Here is a 13,002-nt window from a genome sequence, read left to right as displayed (position 1 = left end):
TTGATCGATGTGACTCTTTTGGCGAGGGACACATTTTCATGAAACCAAGAACTTGGATACGAAGTCTAGGTTTAAAAGAGGATTCTAGGACTAGGACTGCAATGGCCGGTGGTTCTATGATACTCAAATCTCAGAACTCATTGGAGCAACCTCCTTTTTGTTTCATGAATCTTGTCAAGATTATTGGAGGTGTATGATTCTTGTATCTTTGTATTGGTACGTAGATCAACTGTAAGCGTTTGATTGAAAAATTCAAGAAAATAAGTAAAAAAAAGAAAAAGTTGAATCAAAACTCTTTTTAGGGTATCAAAATAAAACCAGACAAGAACATCCAATCATATAAAAAATAATATCTTTCAAGTACATGTTGTCTGGACATGCTTTTGTGAAAAGACGCGATGGGTTAATCGCAAATCCAGCTGGAAAATAAAAGAAAAGGTGACAAGTGATAAGAGTTGAAGAATAACAAAGCAAGAGAAAATAAAGGAAGACAGCAAGAAAATTAAGCACAAGCATAAGCATGCAGATAATGCAGAAGCACTGACCAATCTCAGTTTCAGTCTCATTCTAATTTTGAACTAATGATTTTAATTACCTCAAGAAAAGTGAATAACAGCAGCTGTTCATGGAGCATCACAAACACCAAAAATTGAATTATCGACTGTTACTATTTCTTATAGTGATTTAATTTAATTTTAATTTTGATTTGATTATAATACTAATTCGTTTTCGTAGGTTTAAGATAATAACGATGGAGTTGAAAAGAATAAAAAGAAAAAAAGATTGAACTTAATCCATTAGTATATCTTCTTATCTCATAGCCACTTTGTCTGGCAATCTAACTTTAAGAAAGCTTTTGTTTTAGAGATTGAGATATGCATCATCTTTGCTCTGCAAGGGCCCCCTCCATTAAAATTTGACCTCTCAATAATACCCTACACCATTAGACCAAACTTTGCTTTACTACAATCTTTGATATATATTCCTAGTATGCTTTGTCTCTTTCTCTCTCTTTGTCTGTCTGTGCAAAATCTGCCAAGTGAAAGGTGATGAAATTTGACAAGAGGAATCTCTAGTTATGTCATGCAAAGTAAAGATTTTGTTTTGTTATGAAGGTACCCAGCTATACCTAACGCTTAAATTTTAGCTATTAATAAATATTCTGATGCCACATATTTATATTTGTATGTGATTTTGATTAAAAAAAACTTTTTTGGGTTAGTGCTAATTAATCATACTATAATCTCACCACCATCATAATCACTTTCTTGTTTGCTAACATATCATCTCTTGTTTAATTTAGATAATCACACTTTTTCTTTCGTTAATCTAATTTTGCATTTTTTTATATTAAATACTTTAAAATATTTTGAAAGATTTTTTAAAAATAAAATAAAATTAGATAGAATTATAATAATTAATTTATATGTTATTATAATATAAAAAATAGATAATAATTTTGAAAAAATTAAAATAAATGAATAAAAATTATAAAATAAAATAAATATATAAAGGATTTTAACGAATTAAATATAGTATTAACGCATTTCTCAAAAAGAATAAAATTCACTATATTCTCAAAAAGAGAATTCATATTTGATTTTTAAAAGAATATAATAATTAATAAATGATTAAGCTTCGATTTGTTTATGAAAAAATAATTTATATTTAAAAAAGTTTATTGTGAAAAATATTTTTTAAAAAAATATTTTTTAAGAATATAATTTATTTTTTATTGTTTAATTTTAATTTAAAAAATAAAATTATTAACAAATTTATATATAAAACTTTTAATAAGAATTTTAACGTGGCAAAATGAGTTCTTCATTTCAAAAAGAGTAAAATGGCTTTTTCCTTTAATTAAGAAAATATTTTTTATTAATTAAATTTTTTAAATATTTTGAACGTCATAAAATATAAAAAAATATATTTTTTAAAAATATATTTTTTATAAAACAAATGGAAATCTAAAATTCATTATATTTTCAAGATGAGAACTCATATTTGATTCTTGAAAGAATATAATAAGGGGGGATTAGGATATTAATATATTAATTTTTTAAACACTCAAAATTAGGGGATTAATTAGGATATTAATATATTAATTTTTTAAATGCTCAAAATCTAATTTTTTAAATACTCAAAATTAAGTAAGCGGTAATCGATCAAATTAAAAAAATTGATTGAATTGAATTAATTTAAAAATTTTACTTAATTTATTATTCATTTCAATTTGATTCAATTTTTAATTTTAGTTATTTCAATTCGATTTTAATCATAAAAAATTAAAAAAATCAAATTAAATCAATCGATGATAATAGTATATTATTTTTTTTTATGATATAGAGATATTAGACTATAATTAAAATTTAAATATTTAAATTAAATTTTAAAATATTAAAAATAAAGTATAAAAAATAAAAGGTTTATTAAAAAGTCCGACTGATAAAATCGAATTGAATTAGACTGATTTAATTCGGTTTGATTTCTATTCAAAATTATTTTGATTTGATTTTATAAATAATAAAATTTTAATTTTTGATTTATTCAATTTAATTTTTAATTTATTTAATTCAGTTTGATTTTCAATTAAATCAATCGAATACTCGCACTATTAAATATATATCGAAAGAGAGGATTTGCTGCTACGCATCTCCAATAAAAATGAAGTAAAAAAAGGTAAGGATAGGAGTACATTCTTTGTTAAATCCTTAGAATAAATTTGGTAACAAGGTGTGTGTATATCATATCTACCAAAGGAATAAAGGAAACTTGGGGCTGCCCTCATTACAAGACAACCTCTATGCCCTACCTATTTATCCTTAAAATATTTCAATAAATAAATCATCCTCTCTATATGCCACAATTCTCCTAATCACTTCTCCATAAAACCCATATTTATTTTTATATAACAGAGTCAAATGCTTAGCGAATCCACCTAATTTATATATATATAACTATATAATTTTTTTAAAATTTTGATGAATAATATTATTCATGGACTAAAAAGTTATAGACAGCAACACAATGATGACGCATATTTGTTGGTTTAATTTTGCAGTATATATTTATTTTTTAATTTTTTTTATTAAATTCTTGCATAATGCATTTAAATTAGAGTTTTTTTTCATTTTTTTTTACAGTTAGAGATATAAAATTTTTTTTTAAATAAATAAACTATACTTAAATATTTGAGTTTTAATATAATTAATAGATCAATCTCTATATTTTTAAAATCGTATCTTACTTCTATAATCAGTCTGTCTTCATTTATTATAATTTAAATATTTTAATCCTTAATTTAATATTTGAAAAAACATTTAAATTATTTATTTTTTAATTTTTATTTATTAAAATATTTTCATACTTATAATTTTATAATTCTCATAAAATACTTATAATTTCAGTTGCTTTTAAACGGTATCAAATAACTTTAAAGTGAATTGTAAATTTTTATAAATAATATTTTAGAAAAAAATTATACTTTAAAAAAAAAGTTTGACTAGGTTTAAACTAATGTTTATAATGGAGGGAACAACTATAACTTTAGACAGATTAAATATAGAAAAATTTAAGGATTTAGTTTTAGAAAAACAAACACTGATCCGTTAATTACCGTAAAATTTAGATATCAAAATATAATTTACATAATATAAAATTCTCACCTATATTGAAAAAAATTTAAATTTCATGACGGTATTTTAGATATTTAAAATATTTATTTACTTTTTGATCGGTTAATTAAAGGAATTATAGATAGAGCAACCTTCAAATTGGATGGATTGATTATATAAGAATTTAACTATTTGGTTTTAGAAATATAAGTACTGATCCGCTAAAAAAATCAATTATGAAATAAAATCATTAGAAAAAAAAAAAGAATTGCATTCCATTTTTTCCGAAAAATTTTAAGATGAGTTTGTCTATGGGAAATCACGGCTTTAAGGTTCCTCCCTATTGGAGTAAGGTAATAATTTGGTAAATGTTTAAAATTGTTACTAAAAAAATTTACCTTTTTATTATATATAATAATGCATTTTAATAAATAATTTATTTCATATTTAATAAAATTATAATTTTTATCAGTATTTTTTATTTATTTTAAAAAAATAAATAAAATATTGTCTTATTTATAATGAAATAAATATAATAATTTTTAAATTATTACTGTTAATTTATTATTACGATTTAAATATATAAAATAATAATTTATTGTCACTGCTTTAAATTTATTTTTATAATAGTAATAGTGTGATTTATATTAATTAATTAATTAAAATTCAAAGCGGAGAGATTTTACATGGTAAAAAACAATTAAATTAAAGGTAATCTGTTGAAATTCCTTAATTACTTTAAAGCAGCATTGCATTATTACATAGTCTAGAGATTTGATCTAAAACATAAATTAGTTATAGGCAGCAATTGGTGGATGGCCAAAGTATGACAAACCTAAAAAAAAAAACATAAAGAAGAAACCAAATCAAACATAGTTAAACAAATATGGATCCAATGAGGGGTTGGTCCAAATTAAATCCCTTTCTCTTTTTTTTTTTTTTTTTTATCAACCAGCAGGTAGGGTATTATATAATGTCACATCAGAGTCATATATTAGCTACTATTAGCCATGCATCTTCATGAAATATAGGTGAAAATTTCCAATTTAGGTCTTCAATTTTAGATAATATTACTCTGTATTTTTTCAGTTAAACAGTTTTTTAATTCTCAATTTTCATTAAATAAATATAATAATAATTATATTAACTGGTTGTTACATTAAAAATAATTTTAAAAATTAAACATATATGGCATGTGTTGTTGATTGATCCATGGAGTTGCAGATGAAGATTAGGGTATGGAAACAGATCATTTCATGTTGAATTCAATCAATTTTAAATAAGCTTAAAACAAATTCAATCATAAAAATAAATTAGACCCACCAATTTAGAGCCAAGATTAAATCTTTCCATCTAGAGAGAAAAAAAAAAAACAACAATTCATGGAATCTTCAAAAGGAGAAATATTTTGTCAGCAGAGCAGAGAAACACAAAGATTACAATACAAACAAAAAAAAAAAAAAAAGGAAAATGTACTTTTCATAAAGGAGTGGATCAAAATCTTCAAGAAGCGAAGAAACAGATAAATAGATGAGACTTAATTTGCAAGTGAGAGAGTGAAAAGAAAAGAAGGAAAGAGAGAGAAAAGTGATCCTAGTGAAAAAAATTATGCGTCCGAAAAGTGAACGATATTAGTGAAGCGTCCGAGAAGTTCACCTTCGGCAAAGAGTGTAATCGGTTTTATTTTGTTTCTTTATTTTTATTTTTTTATTTTGTGTGATGGTGTTTATAGAGAATTTTTTTTTAATTTGGATTTGTGGTGGAGTTTGTTTTGATAGCCATTCTAACTAGCTATGTTACAGTGATTGTTGGAAGTGTTGGGAAATACCATGGACCAACTCTCTATTTCGACAATTTCCTTAGCAGTTCATGGAGATTTCTTGTTCACTTTTAATATTCGTTGGTTGTTGATAAAATTGCGATTTCTTACCTGCTTCTTTATCGGTTTATCTTTCGTTAATAATATATTTGAGTATTTTATTAATGTTTTTAGTTACAGTTGAATCTGGGGTGATGGATTTATTCGTTATCTAATAAGAGCTCTTGCGTTGAAATCTATTGCCGGCTTGATTCCATGTTGAGCGTTAGTTAAATTTGATTAATTTAATTTTTTTATCTAATTTAAAATTAAATTAGTTTGATTTGATTGCTTGAGGTGTTTTTCCTTAATTGAATCTTTATATTCTTGTGAGCTTATATGATATATAGTTTATTTTATTTTATTTTTTTTAAATAACAAGAAAACTTCATTAATTCAAAGAGAACAAAGAAACAATATGAGGAGGAGGGATATCAATCCAAACTCCTTGACCTGACTCAGAATGAGCCGATATTGCTAGAACATGAGCGACATTATTCGCAGATCTATGAACAAAAACACACTTTGCTTCCTCATAACTAGATAGAAGCAGTTTACAATCTTGAACCAGAAGGGCAAAAGATGATAAATCATCTAACAAAACACAATTAACTGACATCACAAGTACCTGAGCATCCAATTCGAAAAGAACTCGATCCCATCCACACTCTTTAATCCAGCTCAATGCTTCCCGGAATGCTATAACTTCAGCACACTTTGCATCCATCTGGCTATAAAAAGAGCCTGCTCTAGCAGCCACAAAACTCTCATCATCCTTCCGGATTACACAACCGAAACCTACCGAACCTCGTTGTAAACTTAAAGAGGCGTCAATGTTCGCCTTGATCCAACCGTGCGGCGGAGGAGACCAGATCGGGCGAGCCGGGTTGACAATGGTGCTTACTGAGGACACGACCCGGGCTGCTTTCCATTGCTGCAAAAAATTCAGAGTCATGAAGAACACACTACTCGCAGTCTGACCATGGCCCTTCCATACAACATTGTTCCTATTTTGCCACAAAGCCCATAAGATCATTAGCATAAGGGAGGCATTTTCCACAGAAGCAGAAAAGAAGACTAAAGAAAACCACTCATTTAAAGAAGATGCAGAAGGCGCCTGGAGCTTGAAAAATTACATTGGTTTTCGCATTGATAAAAAAAAAAAAAAACTTAATTTTCTCTTAAAAACAACTTATATTGAATAATTATTAAATTTTATATAAAATATATGTGTCAAAACATATTTGAATTAAAATCAAAATTTAATATATAAATTATTAAAGAAATAAATTAATTATGTACAAATTAAATATGTGCTACAAGATTAGAAAAATAATTTTACTCATTATTGATTATGCTATACATATTATCAATATGAAATAACAATAGCTAAAAAAATTATTTTAATTAATTTGGGTCCACCAAATGCAAAAATAAACGACAATCATCAATTTACCTCACAAAAAAAATTTAAAAAAAATAAAAAAGAAAAACAAGCTTTTCATCATCTTGATGCATACAACCATGTCCCTTAGCCCTCCTATAGCCTACTCTCCTCCTCTCCTTATAATCTGCTCTTTCGTAAATTGATACTAAGCAAAGACAGGAACTAGACAGGTATCAACATCTGTGTCCATCAACTCACACAATAAACAAATAAATAAATAAATATTATATATATATATATATATATAAAATAAATAAATAAAAACAACAGAATAATGGAATGGACTACAATTCCTCTCTCTCTGTTTCTAGCAGAGTCATAGCTATCAATTCTTCAAACAGAGACAGAAAGCAACGCCAAGCTGTTAAACGTTTGTTTTGATATTAATTTTTCCATAAAGTGATGCCCAGAGAATCTTGGCATAAATCTTTCACAGTTAGACACAAAAGATTTCTATTCATTTATAAACACACATGGTTTTCTTTTGCTTATATAATAATTCATTCCATTTCAGTTTCCCTATATATATATACCACAACCGAGCCCCTCTTCTCTCCTCGCTGTACCTTACAACACCCACAAACTCGAAGCTCCATCAATGGCTAACTCTCTGCATGTCAAGGAAGCTGTAGTTGTCAAGCCATCTGAGCCAACCCCAGCTCGTGTTTTATCTCTTTCTGCTCTTGATTCTCAGCTTTTTCTGCGTTTTACTATAGAGTATCTCTTGGTTTACAAGCCTTGCCCTGGTTTGGACCAAGGGACCATCGCAGCTAGGATCAAGGCTGCATTGGGTAGAATCTTGGTTCCTTATTATCCTCTAGCAGGGAGAGTCAGGGCTAAGTCTGATGGCTCTAGCCTAGAGGTCGTGTGTCGAGCTCAGGGTGCTTTGTTCATTGAAGCTGTTTGTGATAATGCAATCAACGAGTTTGATAAAGCTCCAAGGTACGTCTCACAATGGAGGAAACTCTTGTCTTTCCACGTGGCGGATGTTCTTCAAGGTTCTCCTCTTCTCGTGATTCAGCTTACGTGGTTGAAAGATGGCGGTGCCACGTTAGGTGTCGGCTTCAACCATTGTGTCTGTGATGGGTTGGGGAGTACCGAGCTTCTCAACTCGTTAGCTGAGCTGGCCATGAGCCAATCTCGATTTTCTGACCTGAAAACTAAACCCATTTGGGATCGTCACCTTCTCGACCCAATAAAGCCTTGTCGTTCTTTCTCCTTGAGTGACGCCGAGTTCAACCGAGTTACAGATCTCTGTGGGTTCTTAGCTCGCTTTGCCAACGAAAGACTCATCCCTACTTCCGTTATATTCGATAAAAGGTGGCAAAACGAGTTAAAGCGATTCGCTGCGTCCATGAGTCTCCCTGGTGAGTCGGCATATACGTCTTTCGAGGTAGTATCAGCTCATGTATGGAGGAGCTGGGCTAGAGCTCTAAACCTACCATCGAACCAAATCTTGAAGCTTCTCTTCAGTATCAATATTAGAAACCGAGTGAAGCCGAGTCTACCGAGTGGATACTACGGCAACGCCTTCGTTCTTGGCTGTGCACAAACAACCGTTAAAAACTTAACAGAGAAGGGTTTAGGGTACGCATCAACATTGATAAAGAGAGCAAAAGAAAGAGTGGACAACGAATACGTGAGATCGGTTATTGAATCGGTGAGTCGAACGAGATCGGGTCCAGACTCAGTAGGGGTGTTGATAATGTCACAATGGTCAAGGCTGGGGTTAGAGAAGGTTGACTTTGGTATGGGGAGGCCGGTTCAGGTGGGACCCATATGTAGTGATAAGTACTGCCTGATTTTGCCGGTCCAGAATCGGACGGATGCGGTTAAAGTAATGGTGGCCATCCCTGCAAGTGGGGTTGACAAGTACGACTATTTAGTTAAGAGTCCATACTCGTGAGGAACATTAGGAAAAAGCTTTTTTGGCTCATCCGTTGACCTGTAATATCACTTTGACTTTTAACTTTTCGTTTGTCGCCGATGATTGGTGATTCCGAGTACTTTTTTTTTTTTTAAATTTGAACTTTATCTTTCAAAAAAAAATTGAACTTATAATTTAAAACAACTGAAAATAAATATTATAAATACAACCTAAATTTAATTTGTATTTTTTTCAGTTAATATTAAGTTTTAAGAGTACAAAACTTTTTTCAAAAAAGAATCTTAATGGAAAAATGCTGTTTAAAAATATTATTATCGTAATTAATAATTAATATTTTTATGAGTAAAAATACTGAAAGTGATTTAATACTTTATAATTAATATATTCAATAAAATACTTTTCCCAACAATGGTATAAAGAAGAGACATACTAAAGAAATACACCCCTTTTGTCAAAGCACGTGGAATCCAATAAATTCTGTTCTTTTTTTACCCAAACTTTAATTTCAATATTTTGATGAATTTAGGGTTTGTTGGAGAACTATTGCTAAAAAATTAAAATTACATTTGTAAAATAATAATAATAATAATAATAAAATTTCTCATTTACAAAATAAATGCAATTGGGTTAACCAATTTGACTAATTGATTAATATAAATTTCTCAATCTACAAAGTAATTAATATAATTTTAATTGAAAACAAAATAAAGAAGATTATCTTGTGGATGATCCAACTTTATATTCAAATGGGCGTATCTTGATACAAGATTTGGAAGCAAAGCCTTAGAACCTAGACGTTAAAGGTTAAGGTGTCCTATTTCTTTCTTAAAATATGAACTCACATGGATTATGGGACTCTTTTCTATATTATTACTACTCCTTCAACTGCATCTCCAAAAAAAAAAAAAAAACTCTCCATATTCTCCACATTCTTAGCTTCAATTATTCATCAATTATAAGTTATTTGTTTTATTATATTTTAATTAATAATGATTAAGAAAAAAACACTTGTTTATGAATTCGTTCAATGTATTGAAGTTTTTTAATAGAATTAGGTGATTTGTTTTTTCCTTCCATTATCTAACAAACAAAAATTATATTCAGTCTGTTGAGAATCAATTAGGTTTAAATTTATACATTGTTAAATTCATCTTTATATAAATTATAATACGAAAGATTTTATAGAAGATTGTGTAAATTTTTTTTTTTAATTAGTCGTCTCGAATTATAATTTTAAATATACATTATTTTATTAATTAATTATTTTGAGTGTTGTAAATATTAAAAAATAAGAAAATTAATTTTTATAAGTATTGTTATTCTAAAATATTTTATTTCTTATTTTAAAGCAATTTTATAGTAGTTTGAAAGAAAAAAGGAAAAATAGAAAATAAAGAGGGAAAGAGTTGTGCGGTTAGATGCGCAGCTGAGGTCTAGCCTTTAAGCCCATTATCGTTATGGATCTTTGAATTCTCATGGGCTTGTTTTGCTCAATCTTCAATTCCAAGAAGTTGGTTGGTTTTCCGTATTAGATTCTGAAAATTTTAAAAATGAAATTGTTTACAAAAATTAATGTCATTTTTTATTTTTAATGAAAAAGATAAGATGTATTAAATCAGTTAACATGATCTCAAAAATTATTTTTCATTGAATTGACGCCTTAAGTGAAATTATTAAATTCTTTCAATATAATTTATTTAAATTTATTATATCATATTAAATATAAATAAAAAATAAATAAAAATATAATAATAAATTTATATAAAAGTGAAAACCTAACTTACAGTTTATGTACTTTTAATATTTTATATATAATATTTTTAAAATTTATCTTATTTTATAAAATTTCATCATAATTTTGACATTAAATTACTAATTACAAATATTATATGACTTTTCAATTATTAAGTGCCATTTAAAAAAATATATATAAAATCTCAATACCTAGTTAATTTCCAAATTCAGATTCAATTAATCTTTCAAATAACTCCAAAAAGATAAGGCAGATAAAGAAAATATCCCAAAGTGAGATCACAATTACTGACAAATTAATTATTACACATGCATGATTTATATTCAAAAAATGTTTCAGAATAATTTAAAAATTACCCATAACATCACATTATGATCTACCAATTAATGATATCATAATATAAAAATATTAATTAAGAAAAAATAAAATAATTATTAATATGATAAACACTTTCTATCTAATAGGGGAAAGAGTATCGACCAAACGGTTGCTAGTATTTTATTTTTTAAATAATATATTTTAAAAAAGTGATTTTCTCATGAGACCTCCAATAATAATAAATAAATTTCAGAATAAAAACGTATTTTCCTTAATATCGCGGAAGAATACAGATATAAGTGGAAAAGGGCATAAGAAAAAAAGCCAAAAAGTCAAAAAAATGCATAATTTGTTGGGGTTGTGGGGTCCAAAGTGGTGGGGGTGTGATGTTGTGTTTGTGAGTTACGAGGCAATTGGGAGACAGTGGCGTCCACATGCGAAGCTCTTTCTTAAGTTGCAACATTTCTTTGTGGCTATGCCTTAACATGCAGACACATCACCTCTTCCATGCAATTTTCACCCTTCCAGCCCAACCCCCCATTTCCCTCAATTTTTTTAAATATATATGAATCAATTTGGATCAGTTGTAATTAACACGGTCATCTTAAATTTAAAAAATAAATTACAGTTTAATTTTTAAATTTTAATATAATTAATAAATTTATTTTTATATTTTTAAGAACTAAACATTTAAAATATTTTTATAATAAATTTATTTAAATTAAAAATTATTTTATTTATTTTTAGTTAAAAATATATAATATTTTTTTATTTTTTTTCAAATTTAAAAATTATACTTAAATTTTTAAATTTTAATACAATTAATAAATCAATTTTTATATTTTCAAAACCATACAATTAAATTCCTATAAATATATTCTCATTTATTATAATTTAAATATTTTAATACTTTATTTTTTATTTAAAAAAATATTTAAATTTTTATTAACTATTATTTATAATATTTTATTTAACTAATTTTTAATATTTTTTATTTTTCAATTTTCATTCATTAAAATATTTTAATCTTTGTAATTTCAAAACTTTCATAATATAATTATAATTTCAATTATTTTTAAATAGTATTATTTAATTTTTAAATAAATTAAAAGAGTATTTTATAAAAAAAAATTAACTATCTACTAGTTTTAAACCGATGTTTATATTGGGCGAAAAAAATTTAATTTTAAATAGATTAAATATAAAAAAATTTTAAAATTTAATTTTAAAAATACAAAAATTAATTCGTCAATTACATTAAAATTTAGAGATCAAGATGTATTTTATTCAATATAAAATTCACATTTATATTAAAAAGGATTTAAACATTTACGAGGGTATTTTAAATATTAAATATTTATTCTCTATTTGATCGATTGACTAATGAAATTATAAGGAGAAAAATTTTCAATATAGACGAAATGATTATATAAGAATTTAAATATTTCGATTTTAAAAATAATGTGAAAAAAATTATCCATGAAACTACTCAAAATACTAATAAAACTTACAAATACTCAAAAATTCAGTCATAACTTAATAATTATTTTCAAATCAGTATAATAGAATTGCAATGAAGATATTAAATGGGAGAAGAAATATTTAAAGATTTATAATAATGAATACGAAATTATTAAATAATTTAAATTAAATAAAAATAACTTTAAAAATTATTTAAATTAATTTAGTCGAGCGGTTATATGTTATATTTTTGAAGGTTTAATGAGCTATCACAAACTTACAAGAAAAAGTAAAAGATTAGTCCAAACTCTTATAATACAAAATTATTTATTACTATCTCTAAGCCCCTACAACAAAAACATATAAACTCGAACTTAAATCCTAAACTCTAAAAAATAAATTTAAAAATACATAAGACTTCAAATTTTCATTATCAAACGAAGAAAACACACAACAGAAAAAAATAAAAATAAAAATCCAAATTATCTATGAAAGAAGTTAAAACTGCTCAAAACAATAACAAAATTACAAATGCCAGAAAATACAGTCCTAACTTAACAATTATTTCTAATTTAGTATGATAGAATTGCAATGTCAAATTAAGTGGATTGTTGAAGAAATATTTAAGGATTTATAATAATTAGTATAAAATTATTAAATAAT

General features: G+C 26.3%; 1 protein-coding gene across 1 annotated transcript; it reads left to right on the top strand.

The window, feature by feature from the left end:
* Positions 1–7,350: 7,350 nt before the first annotated feature.
* Positions 7,351–8,933, top strand: LOC110619125 (alcohol acyltransferase 9). Its single transcript, XM_021762374.2, has one exon. The coding sequence runs from the start codon at positions 7,518–7,520 to the stop codon at positions 8,823–8,825; it is 1,308 nt and encodes a 435-aa protein (XP_021618066.1). The 5' UTR covers positions 7,351–7,517; the 3' UTR covers positions 8,826–8,933.
* The last annotated feature ends 4,069 nt before the right edge of the window (positions 8,934–13,002 follow it).

Source organism: Manihot esculenta, chromosome 7 (assembly GCF_001659605.2).
Source record: "Manihot esculenta cultivar AM560-2 chromosome 7, M.esculenta_v8, whole genome shotgun sequence".
NCBI classification, from domain to species: Eukaryota; Viridiplantae; Streptophyta; class Magnoliopsida; order Malpighiales; family Euphorbiaceae; genus Manihot; species Manihot esculenta.
This window is presented reverse-complemented; position numbering and strand designations above follow the sequence as displayed.

Bases quoted from the DNA above. Each gene is read 5' to 3' on its own strand.
- LOC110619125 (XM_021762374.2), top strand. From the start codon at position 7,518: ATGGCTAACTCTCTGCATGTCAAGGAAGCTGTAGTTGTCAAGCCATCT.